We start from the raw sequence: 11,983 nt of genomic DNA on the forward strand, positions 1-11,983 counted from the left end.
GGAAGGCACAGTCACAGTCTGCAGGTCAGCTGTGCCAGGGACAGTGTGGAGGCTCTTCTGAATCGTCTGCTGAGAGCTGGTCAATAAGAGAGACACCCTAGCAACCAAGCTATGCCTGCCTGTGGCAACACCACCTCTTTGGCATCGTTCGGACTTAGGGGATTTTTTTTTCCCTTTTTATTTAAGGACATGAGATCATTTTGTTTGCGTTCCCTATGTGGTTAAATGGCAGGGTCAAGTCCAGTGTTTTGCCTCTCTGTGCACGTCCACAACTGCACTGTCTTGAGCACTGGTTTCAGGGATTACAAATAAATTTTAGCCAGTGGGCACATCCTGCACAATTGGACGCTGTGAATGTTGAGGATCATGCAATTAACTTACGACTAAAAGTAGACGCGGCAAATGAAAAACGGGGCTTCGTGATCTCTCAGCTCCTTTAATGAGAACAGTGTTTGACAAATTAGAAAACGAAGTCTTGTGATTAACAAAACAAACAAACAAAAAAACCACCTCAAGCTACAGTTCACATCGATGGTGTTCCTTTGGCTTCTCAGATAAGACACTTGACCTTTCAGGTTGAAGTTTATCTTTGAAATACAGAGAGTAATTTGTCCTGCCGCTCCAGGGGTATGACTTAGTTTCAGTTCTCCACTCCTCAGGCGATCAGAACAGCAGGAAGACAAGCCGCAGAATCATCAGGAGGCTTCAAACAAAAGGCAGGAAGGATGGTCATGGTGATGTGTCCTAAGACAGTCAGGGGCATTTGCTACCTCACCAGGCGCCCAGGACGCTCACCTCCCAACGTCCCGCTGCTCCCTGAACACCCGAGAGAAGCCAGAGCTACATGTTCGCAAGATCTGGGAGATGCTTTTAGGAGTGAGAGGCTTGGAAAGAAACAAAACTTTCAGAATCTTACAAAGTAAAACAACTTGAAAATAATACTCAAGGAGCAATTTTGTGGGTGCTATCACTACAAGCTTAGATACCAAACTCATAGCAATCTATAGGACAGAGTAGAACTGCGACGTGGGTTTCTGAGGCTGTAAACCTTTATAAAGTAAACAGCCTCATCTTTCTCCCTTGGAGCAGCTTTGTGGGTTTGAACTGCTGACATTGCAGTTAGCAGCCCAACTCTTAACCCAGTACACCACCAAGGCTCCTTATAATCAGAGATACAGGGGTCTTTTTTTTTTTCTTGATCCATAAATCCAATTTCTGTTGCTTCCCATTAAGTCTCCAGTTTTTGAACAGGATTTTTAACTGGAAAATTATTCTTTGTAATCGCATTTATTTTCCCAAATAATAAACAAAATATATAGCCACAGTAGGAAACCCTACATAAAAGAGATGCCCACGTCTCTATTTTTTAAAATTATGAGTAAATTCCCCAAAGTAGAAATATATGTGAAAGAAAATAAACATTTTTGTGGCTTTCAACACATAAAAGAGAACTTAAAACATTACCTCTAATTTTTATTCCCAAATATAACTAAGTTCATGGATGGACTTACTGGCTGAATCAAAGTGAGAGAAACAAGAAGCTCCCTGCCTATACATTTAAAAAAAATTAAATTGTTCTCCCTTAAAAATATCAAAATAACTGCAGCAGAAGGCAGACTGTCCTGGGCTCTGCCCTAGAAGAAACCTCTGTTCGATGCAACGGAATTATTGGATCGTTGCCCGTAGGTGGATCCTGAGGGCTGAAGTGTGCTCTGTATTCATCACACCGGATACAGGTGGATCTGATGAAATCATCCACGAGCACAGCACTAAACCAAAGACTGGCTGAGTCCACGGTGTTTTCAGGTTTCTACTGTCATTCTTGTCACACTTAATGTAATAAAAATAATGTGACGTTTCACATTAAAATAGCAGTTCAGCCCTTGAAAATAAGATGGCAGAGGAGAGGATAGATAGAAACTGTGGTGTTCTCACCTTAACCCTGCAACCAGTCCGGCTGGCATGATTTTCTTGGACCTCTTAAATTGCACACCCATGATGGTGGCCAGGAAGAACGCTGTAACTGAAAAAGGAAATCCTTCCATGAGCTGGAGTTTCACAGCTGCCTGATGGCGAAAATCTGGACATCGTTTCAGCTTTCTAACAAAGACTGCCGGCTCGGCCCTCAACCACAGTAGGTTAGTGGATTGTTATTTCCTCCCAAAAAGTCACAGAAAACTCAAAGTCAAGTTCACTGTCCTGGACCCATAGCGACCCTATAGAAAAGAACAGACTTGCCCCTGTGGCTGTAAATCCTATGGGAGCAGAGAGCCTCATCTTTCTCCCATGGAAAAGATACTGTGCTGTTACAATACTTATTAAGCCTAGTTCATCAGAAAGCTTGGTGTAAATGAACATGTTGAAATCCCTTCCTGAAGGCCTTCGAAAGGGACAGTTTTTCTCTAACTGCTGTCTCCACTTATAGATCATTGAAGGCTAGGACTTCAATCTTGCCTCAGGGCCACTGGGCAGTGGACTTGGAAACTCAGGAGACACCGAATGAACATTAAATTCACTGAAGGCTAAGGACAATTATCAGTGCTTTTAAAAAGTAGAATGGGATTAATGTGTTACCAGCTGACTTCTTTTCTCTGCAGCATCCCATTTCAAAGAATTTGGTACATTTGTTTCAGGAATAGTATTATAACCTGAAGCCCCATACCAGCCTGTTAGAAGCTATGCTAACAGGAATAGAGAAAAAGTTTCATATGAGATGGACATCAATCAAAGGAACCTTGTGCATTTATATATTTTTGAAATGGATGATTGACAACAGGCATGGTCTGAAACACATATAAATAAAAAGTCCCTTCTAGTCATAGCTCACTGATACATTTTTTATCATCTGATAACAATCCCAGTCTTAAAAATATGCCTCACCCATATTCCAACTAAGGGGAAAAAAGAGAAAAATCCTACTAAATTCGTTTCTCTTCTTCAAATATAGAACTGATATAATTTTATCTTCATTTTTTGGTATTTTCTTCCATAACCTCACCAGGGCACCTTGAGTCAGACTCAGCCACATTGAGACAATGTCCTTAGCTTAGTCACTGTCTTTCCCTTTCAAGTGAGACTTAAGAAAGCCAACTGTCCCCGAGGCATGCAGCCCACCTTTCCATCCATTACCTTCTCCTGGGGATACTTTCCGACCAAGCCCCACAAGGAAAGGGGTTTAAAAAGGTCGACTTTGCTTCTCTAGATTTGGTCTTTAAGGCAGAGGAGAAGCTAAGAATTGTTTATGAATCAAATCATACAAGACTGTCTCTTCAGTATTTTTATATCACGACCCTCACTCCCACCTCTCCCACCCCACTCCCACTGCCAAATGGGCTAAACGTGCATTTGAGAGCAGAAAATCTGGGAACAATTCCATGCTGTTTCTAATATTCTTTTTCTAGCAACCAGTTCCACAGAAAGATTCTTTCCTTACAAGGCTTGGTGGCAGTACTGTTCGTTCACATGTGTTGTGTCTAGAGAGAAACAAGTGTGGCATTCAGCCTCGACACCAGCCTAGGGCCATGTGCCTTCTGACTTTGTTCCTAGAACATGGGGCTGCTGTGAGTCAGAATCGACTGGAAGGGAGTTAGCTTTTATGGCTTGTTTGTTTGCTAGTATACCCACTCCAGGAGCCCTGGTAGCACAGTGGTTGCACGTTGGGCTGCTAAGGGCAAGGTCAGCAGTTCAAAATCACCAGCTGCTCTGTGGGAGAAAGACGAGGCTTGCTATTCCCACAGAAGGTTACAGTCTCGGGAGCCCATAGGGACAGTCCGACCCTGTCCTGTCACCTCAGTGTGAGTTAGAAATGACTTTTGGTGGTGGCGGTTCTGTTTTTGAGAGAGAGAACCACCATCACTGGGTCAATTCTGACATAGAGACTCTATAAAGGGTTTCCAGGACTGTACATTTTTATGGCAGTAGACAGCCTCACCCTTCTTCCTTGGCGCAGTTAGTGGGTTTAAACCACTGGCCTCGTGGTTAGCAGCTGATCTCTCAACCCACTACACCACTCACTGCCGTCGAGTCAGTGCTGACTCATTGTGACGCCCTGTGGGTTTCCGAGACTGTAACTGTCTACGGGAGTAGAAAGCCCCTTCTTTCTCCCAAGGAGCCGGTAGTGGTTTCAAACTGCCGACCACACAGATCGCTGTCCACCGTGTAACCACTGCATCTCCAGGGCTCCCCCACTCATGCTCCTTACACCTAATATAATCCAAACCCAGAAAACTCTGCTGCCACTGAGCCAATTCCGACTCATAGTGACCTCACACAGTTTCTGAGACTGTAAATCTTTGTTGCTGGGGCAGCTAGCCTCATGTTTCTCATAAGGAGCAGCTGGTAGGTTGGAACCCGTGACCTCCTGGTTAGCAGTCTAAGACTTACCTGATAGCTAGTAAGGATCTCCCAACAGTCACACTGAAGGGTGCATTCTCTACAACTGGGGAAAATGCATTACTTACGCAGTGACACTTTCACATCTCGTCTGTCATTGGATATCCGGTACGCTCCATAACCAGCCAAAAATCCAACACAAATACCACCAATCAAAGATGGAATGCCTCCTGTGGAAGGGTGGGGGTGGAGTGTGAGAAGTGGATTCAGAAAGAGAATCTCATATCACGCGCACGGGACCAGAAGCTTCAAATGTGTTCCTATTTGGGCATTTTAACCAGACACAGTCAAAGTATTTAAGTATCTATGCAAGTAGCATTTGTAAAAATTGACTATTTTGTGCTAGACACTAAATGCAAGGCCGGGGAGCCCAGACTGCAGGGCGTAGAACATAGCCGGAGGTGTTTGGGGTACTGGTTGTGTCATCTTGGGCAATTCATCTGACTTCTGAATGCCTTCTACTGTTTCTATCCCTCCTTCCTCCCTCTTCTCACTGGGAGGTTATGCCGATAGGAAAAAGGATGCAAAAGTCTCTACAGTGTAAATGGAGAGAGATGTGTCCTGGGTGACAGTTCTGTCCTGAGTCATCAGACAGTCAAGCCAGAATGCAGGGACCCTGATGAGCCTGAGAACTGGCCAGTGGTCTGCATTTTGTTGAAGGCGCATTCCTGTGGGGCACACAGGCCAGCATAGTTCAATTTTTGACACCATGATTATGCAATCATGGTGAATCAATAAACACGACTCAATAAACAAAAGAAACCCTCGTTTGATAAGTGAGCTAAATCCATTACTTTTGTAACTGATAATCACAGGTAAAATTAGAATTGTGTGGCAAGGAGAGGCCCGGAAACCAGCAATTGTTCCACGGTGCCCACACCCACCTAATCCACTCTTCCTTCCTTGAAACCCACCCACAACATACTGGTTGGTCCTTGGGCACCTCTAGGGCTGTCTTTAGCTTCTTGTTTGAGTGACAGACCCGCAGAGGCTCCTGAGACATCCCCCAACCCCCCTGATGAGTCCCTTTGGTCAAAAACATCGCTGGGACTAACCTGTTCGTTTATATCCCAAAACACTTCCAAATGTCACAAGGGCTGCAAAACCAAAGCCAATCAGATCCATCGGCAAGGCTTCAAGTCTAAAGCAAGGGGGAGGGACAAGGTGACAACATGAAATGAACAGACGTATGCAAGGGGAGGAACATTTATATCAGAGCGATACACATCTCAGCGTTGTAACAGTGAACTTCTTGAAGTTGCTAAAGAAAGGCAGGCGAAGACTTAGACTCAACCTACATCTGTCCCAACACTCAACCACCCCTCCCCGTCCCTCACAAGCACCTTCAGGACACACAAGTCTTCAGGAAGTCTTAGGTTTATGTTCCGCCATGTCTCCAAAGAAGACGTCTGGTCAATCGGCTTCTAACTCTGCACGACCTGGAAAGTCCTCCCTGTCCCTCACCATCTCACCCGAGCCACCCGCAGCACTTGCCTCCCTGGGAGCCTTCTCCCCTCACGACTGACCTGCCTAGATGCCTCCCTCTTGCCGTGAACTTCGCATCTTCCTGCTCTCCGTCCCTGGACTTCAGCCAGGCCATCTCAAAGCCATCGTCCTCTCCCTGTGCCCCTGCATCCTTCCCAGCCACCATGGAGGTATACTTGTGGATTCACTTGAGACACCCCAGCTTTGTCACCAGTTTGGCTCTGAGGCTTCTGTGGTGGCAGTGACATTCATGGTCAATGGTAAATCACTGAGCTTTAACGACACCATGGCATGAAGCCAATTGAATGATCATCGTACGTCAAGTGCAGCAGTCATAACGTCACTGTACTTTTAAATCTAATGCCTCTTCGGAATCAAGTGCCTACATCTACAAGGGGCTTTCCCAAAGCTCTTGGAAAATGGAATGAAAAGATCATGGAATCTTTCCACAGACCTCTTAAAGCCCCCTTGTATGGTGTACACAGGAAACTAACATGAAAAAAATCACCCACACTTATAAAGTGCATATTATTTGCATGAAAGTACAGTATATCCGGAATGTGGGGTTCCGATGAGGTCCTGTCCATAATTCTCTCCGATGCAGTAGAACGTGCTGCTTCCAGCCTGGAGTGGTGGTGCTAGTCTCAGCTGACGCTGGGCCCTTGGCTACAAGCCGCCTCTGCCTCCCACCCCCCGCCTCCAATACGTGAGAGGACGTTCCTTGCAGTTCTTTAACGTCTACGTTTCCTGGTGGTGCTTTGATAACCTTTGAATATCTCCCTATTTCTTCCATAGGGAAGACAATTACTTGTGCGCTAATCTGTTGCGTGGTTTGTCATTTTTTAACAGCTCATCCATTTACGTTACCCCATCTTTCCTTCCTCAGGGCAACTGGAAACCCGCGCACCAGAGAGAAACAAGCAGCAAGGGCGTTCGCTGTATGCTTGTCTCGGAGTAACGTAGGACTTACTGCGAGGAGGGGTCTGAGAGCAGAAGGTCCACGGCACAGGAGATGGCTGTGCCGCAGAGAAGGCCCCACTGGAAAGCACTCGGCATCTGTAGGGAGAAGAGGGAAACGGGAGTGTTCACAGGGGGCCCCGGAATTTGGGGGGGTCCCCCGCAACTGGGACCGTGAGATCCAACCAACCAGAAGGATCTCTCTTCCAGCCCATTTGTTGAATGATGGGCAAACATACAAATGCATGCGTTCATGGACCTTGTGCCAGGTACATAATTCTGACACAGCACTATGAGGTACGGACTGGCACTCTCTCCGTTACCCAGGTAAGACAACTGAGGCACAGGACGACGCAGAGCTAGGGTCTCAGACTCGGGAGGCGCCACGCCTAAGCACCTGTAGTCCGCCCTCGGAGGAGGACAGCGATATGCCCATGAAGATGCTGTTTCCGCTCCTTTGCTTCTGGATGAGTCCCTTCTGCTTGGCCTCCGCGCTGAACACCGGGACCCCCGGGACCCCCGGGACCGCGCTGCTCAGCCCTGCTTCCTCGCTGCATTCCCACATATACGAGGGCCTCCGCGCTCAATGTCACCACTGAATGTCACAACTGATAGAGGCATTGCCCCCCAGTTTTCAGAGAAAGCTAATGAAAGAACTACGTCGGGGGAGAGGGGGGGCTTGTAGGATGAAGCAAGCTATGACCGAAAGCCACTTAGAAAAGTGCCTGCCACATTCCGCGTCAGCAAATATTAAAGCCAGGGATGATGGAGGAGATCCACTGATGGTGACCCCAAGTGGGCCAGAATAGAATTGGCTCCATAGGGTTTCCATGGCTATTTCGGAGGGAGGGGCATAGGGGGCGGCAGGTAGATGGCTAGGCCTTTCTTCTCAGGTGCTCCAGGAGGAGCTCAAACCTGCAACCTTTCCATCAGGAGTCAAACACATGCACCATCTGTACCGCCCAGGGACAACAGTAACTGCTCTAAGGAGAATGATGATTTGCCTCCCATTTTGACACCTGGTATGAGTAAGGCCATTGCCATTTATATGAAGGGCCTACAAGCCAAATACCACTTAAACATACTTAGAAAGTGACGGGGAGAAGGTAATTTTGTGATTCAGCGATTCAGACTCACACCATAATATTAAAAACAGAACGACCTTGCGATCAGAGAGTATTGTGAACTCGATGATGGCAGATATAACTAGGTTGAAATATAAATACCTCATTTGATCTCCCTTTCAGCCCATTTTAAACTGGTTCTAGTTTTCAAGATGCCCTGCTTTTTTCCCCATTGAAATTTTTTTCCCTCTGGTTAATTTTCATATCGTTGTTGGTCTTTTATGTGAGTGTTTTCCAGTACATAAAATCCATGATAGCTAACTCTATAGAGACAGTAACTGGAATGATGGCCTATAGGGGACCCCCAAGGGGGATTAGAGGGGATCTACCAATGAATATAAGGAAGAAGAAAAATGCTCTGGAATTGATTGTGGCGATGATTACACAACTCTTTTTAATATGACTGAACCATGGAAGGGTGTGACATGGGAATTATATATCTATAAAACTATTAAAAGTAAGAACCAAATCTTACTTAACTATATATATATGCTGATATTTATAATCAGTTCCACTGAACAACAAAGTGGGAGGCCATATAGAAGCAATGGGGAGACCTCAGACAAGACTGGTCTCCCAGGTCTTACAGCACAGCAGAGGCAGATGGGAATGAGCTCTACGGGAGAGGCAGGCTCCCCACAGGACACAAAGGAGGGCACCCTAGCCCAGGCTTGGGAGCCCAAGGAAGCTTCCAGAGGAAGCAGGGTCCAGCAGAGAATGGCAAGAAAGGGTGTGTTCTAGGCAGAAGGGTAAGCCTGTGGAGGCTTAGTGGCACAAGAAAGGATGACATGTTCTCAAAACAAAAAGAAAACGCCAGGGTTCGTCCTGAGAGGTGGGACGGCAGGGCCAGACCACACTACTCCATGAGGAGTCTGTCCCCAGGCTTCGAGGAGTCCAAGAGGAGAGTCACCACCAGATTTCAATGTGAAATGGTGTCTCCTGGTTGCGGTGCAGTGGCAGAGAGAGAAGCTGAGAGGCGGCAAGAAAAAGTGCGAGACTGGCCTGCAGCCAGGGTTACTGTGGATGGAGGAATTTGAGAGGTTCCCAGGAAGAATCCCCAGCCTTGGCACCAAGGGGGCCCTCAGGGGAAAATGAATCAGAGATGATTCAGGCCTGGGACTCTGGGTGGGGATGGGAAAGCCTTGATACTGGTCCCTGAGGGGGGTGGGGGTGTGTGGGGGTGGTGTGTGTGTGTGTGTGTGTGTGTGTGTGTGTGTGTGTGTGTGTGTTGGGGGTTGGGGAGTGAGAAAGGGATGTTGAGATCTCTGGAACATCCCAACACATAGCCAATTGCATACCTTACACACATATCTGCAGCTCATGGGAAAGATCATTCATCATAAGGATGTAATTTGGGGACCTAATCTTTCCCTTAGCCAAACACCTGGTAACGAACCAAAGTCAGCCACTCACATGAGGGCAGGGCTAGCTGCCCTCCAGGACAGAGCAGAACTGTCCCCTAGAGTTTTGTGGCTGCACATCTTTACAGCCTTTGCAGAGTCTCATCCTTCACCCTCAGAGCAGCTGCTGGGTTTGAACTGCTGACCTAGAGTTAGCCACCCAAGAAGCAACCCACTGTGACACCAGGGCTTGTTACCACCTGGTCTGATGTAAGAATCCCTCATTTTCCTCTGAGCCCACTCAACACTGAGCCTCCTTGGGGCCCCATTTCCATCATTTCAGCGTCAGAGTTACTGAGTTTGGACTGATCCCTCTCCCAATCAATGGAGTACTAGGAGGTCAAAGGCTGGGGTCAGATCATTGTGGTCATCCTCACAGCTCCAAGGCAGAGCTCTGCACCTGGGCAGGTACTAACTAAATACAAACACCTGTGAGCGGAAGAAAAGGATGGAGGGAAGGAAGAAGACACAGCTTCTGCCTCAAGACTGCAACGGACTGACCTGAGCTCAATTGTCAAACAACAACAACAGTAGCCACAACAAAACACAGTGAGTCCCTTAAACTCGTCCACAAACTGGGTTGTTTTCCTTCGGAAGGTAAAATAAATCTAGACCCAATCCTTGCAAGAGATTTCTCTTGTCACAGAACATGAAGACAAGGGGCACTCGTCTTTTTGCTCCTCTCACCAATAGGGCCATTCATGGCTGGGGGTGGCCCAGATCATAAAAGGGATGGGGATCAGAGGTTATGTGCTCAGTGTATCCATTTGCACTTCTCAACCGGGGTGCCCAGGATTTTATAATGCCACAAAGCATCGTGGGTGCAATTCAGTCAGATGGTTTGCAGCACCTGCCCCCAACACCAGGCCCTGCCTCAGTCCAAGTCTTCCAAACTGTGGAAGGTTTTTCATAAGCTACTATATTAAAAAGCATTCACACAGCTAAGAGGGTCATTACCTTTCTGTGAGCTTCTTGAGGCAGGACGGCCGGGCATCCTTTAGTGCAGTCTGGGAGATGCTAGAAAGGCTTTTTAGGGAGCCAGAATAGGTACCAGGTTGTCTACTGGGCATTCTCCAAATTCAGGCTCCGAGCCAGGAAGGGGCGGTACAGCTAGGTGGGCGGTACGGTACACCTGGGAGGGCCCCAATCTGGGCCAGGTGAGTTTAATTCAGCCAATGGGGTAAACCAGTACCGTGGACCACGCCTCCTAAGGGAGGCGGCTGAAAAGCCAGGGTGAGAAGCCCACCGCTCTCCTTTTCTGGCTGCCCCTCAGCCTGGGCTGCGGGTTTTTCTTGTCTTGTTTTCCAAGCGTGGGTGTGAAGTGCGCTGAGTGTGCCTGTGTAAAACCTGAAACTCCTTCTATCCTTTATGAAAGTTCACTATCACAAACTAGGCTTCAGCATGAATTCTTTCTCATCTGAAGGCAAGGACGGAGGTATTTCCACCCGAGAAACCTATCAGGCTCAGGCCCTGTGAAGCATCTTTACAATGGTCTACCAGCCCCAGGCTCCTCTCTAACTCCCCCAGCTCCAGGAAGACGCGTGGAAGGTTCAAGATCGGAAGGAGGGAAAGGAGAGGTGCGTGCCTCAAGAGGGCAGACCCCAGCCTCTGCCAAGTCCTCCCTAAATCATCTGCATCATTGCCTACTGAGGTGGTGGTGGGCGGGCGGGGAAGGGGGGGAGGGGGGGTGTTGGTGACGCTCAACCCAGACCTTGCATTGCTGCGTCTTCGCAGGAAAATGCAGTTGCGAAGTTCTCGATTGAGAAATGCACCAGCTCTCTGGCAGACCCGCGCCCTCCCCGTTACTGAAATCGGAGGCCAGGAGCCTGCACGAACCGTACCTGCAGTCGGTGCCAGTCGCCAGCTCCCTGCGAGGATGCGCCCTGCGTCCCCTTGCTCAGTGCTGGCCGCACCTTGCCGGCTGCGCGCATGCGCCATGCCCTCCCTCCGGTTCGCCAGTGGAGAAGCGTCACTGCTGCCTCCCGAGGGCTGCTGATTCTGGTCACTTCTTCCTGTCTGCGCGCCCTGCGGCCCCGGGAGGCTCGGACTGCGCTGGCCTCTGCGGAGCGGAACTAGCGGGCGCCCGCAAGGGGCGGGCCTGCGTGTCACTGGGATCCGGGAGGAAGAGATTTTCAGTCCAGTCTGTTCAGCGCTCTGGGGACATTGGTGGGCTCCTTACAGTGGCAACCCGGGCCTTTTACAAACGCCCCAGACTGACCCCCCTTGCTTGTAGGGCGCTAAGGTTCAGAAAGTTGGAGTGATTTGTTGCCCAAGGTCTTACCTCCACTGCCGAGAATGTTTGGTCAATCGTGTGCAATTTTTGTTTCTTGATTTGTGGTAAACTGAGGGACTGGATGAGAAAGTAATACAGCTAAGTCCTCCATGCTCATAATTACGGGTATGGAAAGCCGACACCGGTAGGAGAAGATTCTCATAGTTAGCTATAAATACGTCTTAATATATATTCTCATGACTGAACACAGTCCCTCCAGTAACCACCCAAAAAGGAGCTGCCATGTCAGATGAATCATCTCTGTGTCTGGCTACTTCACCATGCCTAAAGATTATAAATCAATCAGGCTCTATAGCCAACTCACTGTGAAAGGTAGCAAACTCTGCTTTGAC

The 11,983-nt window shown here is 48.1% G+C and overlaps 1 protein-coding gene across 3 annotated transcripts in view; it reads right to left on the minus strand.

Moving 5' to 3' along the window:
* The window catches only part of TMEM14A (transmembrane protein 14A), a 248,263-nt gene extending 236,910 nt beyond the window's left edge, over nucleotides 1-11,353 (minus strand). Inside the window, exons 1-7 of one of the 3 annotated variants that reach the window (XM_075554983.1) lie at nucleotides 11,200-11,353; nucleotides 6,848-6,933; nucleotides 5,448-5,533; nucleotides 4,461-4,562; nucleotides 1,936-2,023; nucleotides 796-884; nucleotides 417-703 (exon numbers count right to left, since the gene is read on the minus strand). In XM_075554983.1, the coding sequence (XP_075411098.1) occupies nucleotides 696-703; nucleotides 796-884; nucleotides 1,936-2,023; nucleotides 4,461-4,562; nucleotides 5,448-5,533; nucleotides 6,848-6,933; nucleotides 11,200-11,289 (549 nt within the window). In that variant the 5' untranslated portion in view covers nucleotides 11,290-11,353 and the 3' untranslated portion in view covers nucleotides 417-695. Of the gene's footprint in view, nucleotides 1-416; nucleotides 704-795; nucleotides 885-1,935; nucleotides 2,024-4,460; nucleotides 4,563-5,447; nucleotides 5,534-6,847; nucleotides 6,934-11,199 lie in introns of those variants that run through there. The other 2 variants (XM_075554984.1, XM_075554985.1) reach the window with 2 other exon arrangements.
* Between the last annotated feature and the right edge of the window lie 630 nt (nucleotides 11,354-11,983).

Source organism: Tenrec ecaudatus, chromosome 7 (assembly GCF_050624435.1).
Source record: "Tenrec ecaudatus isolate mTenEca1 chromosome 7, mTenEca1.hap1, whole genome shotgun sequence".
In the NCBI taxonomy this organism is placed as follows: Eukaryota; Metazoa; Chordata; class Mammalia; order Afrosoricida; family Tenrecidae; genus Tenrec; species Tenrec ecaudatus.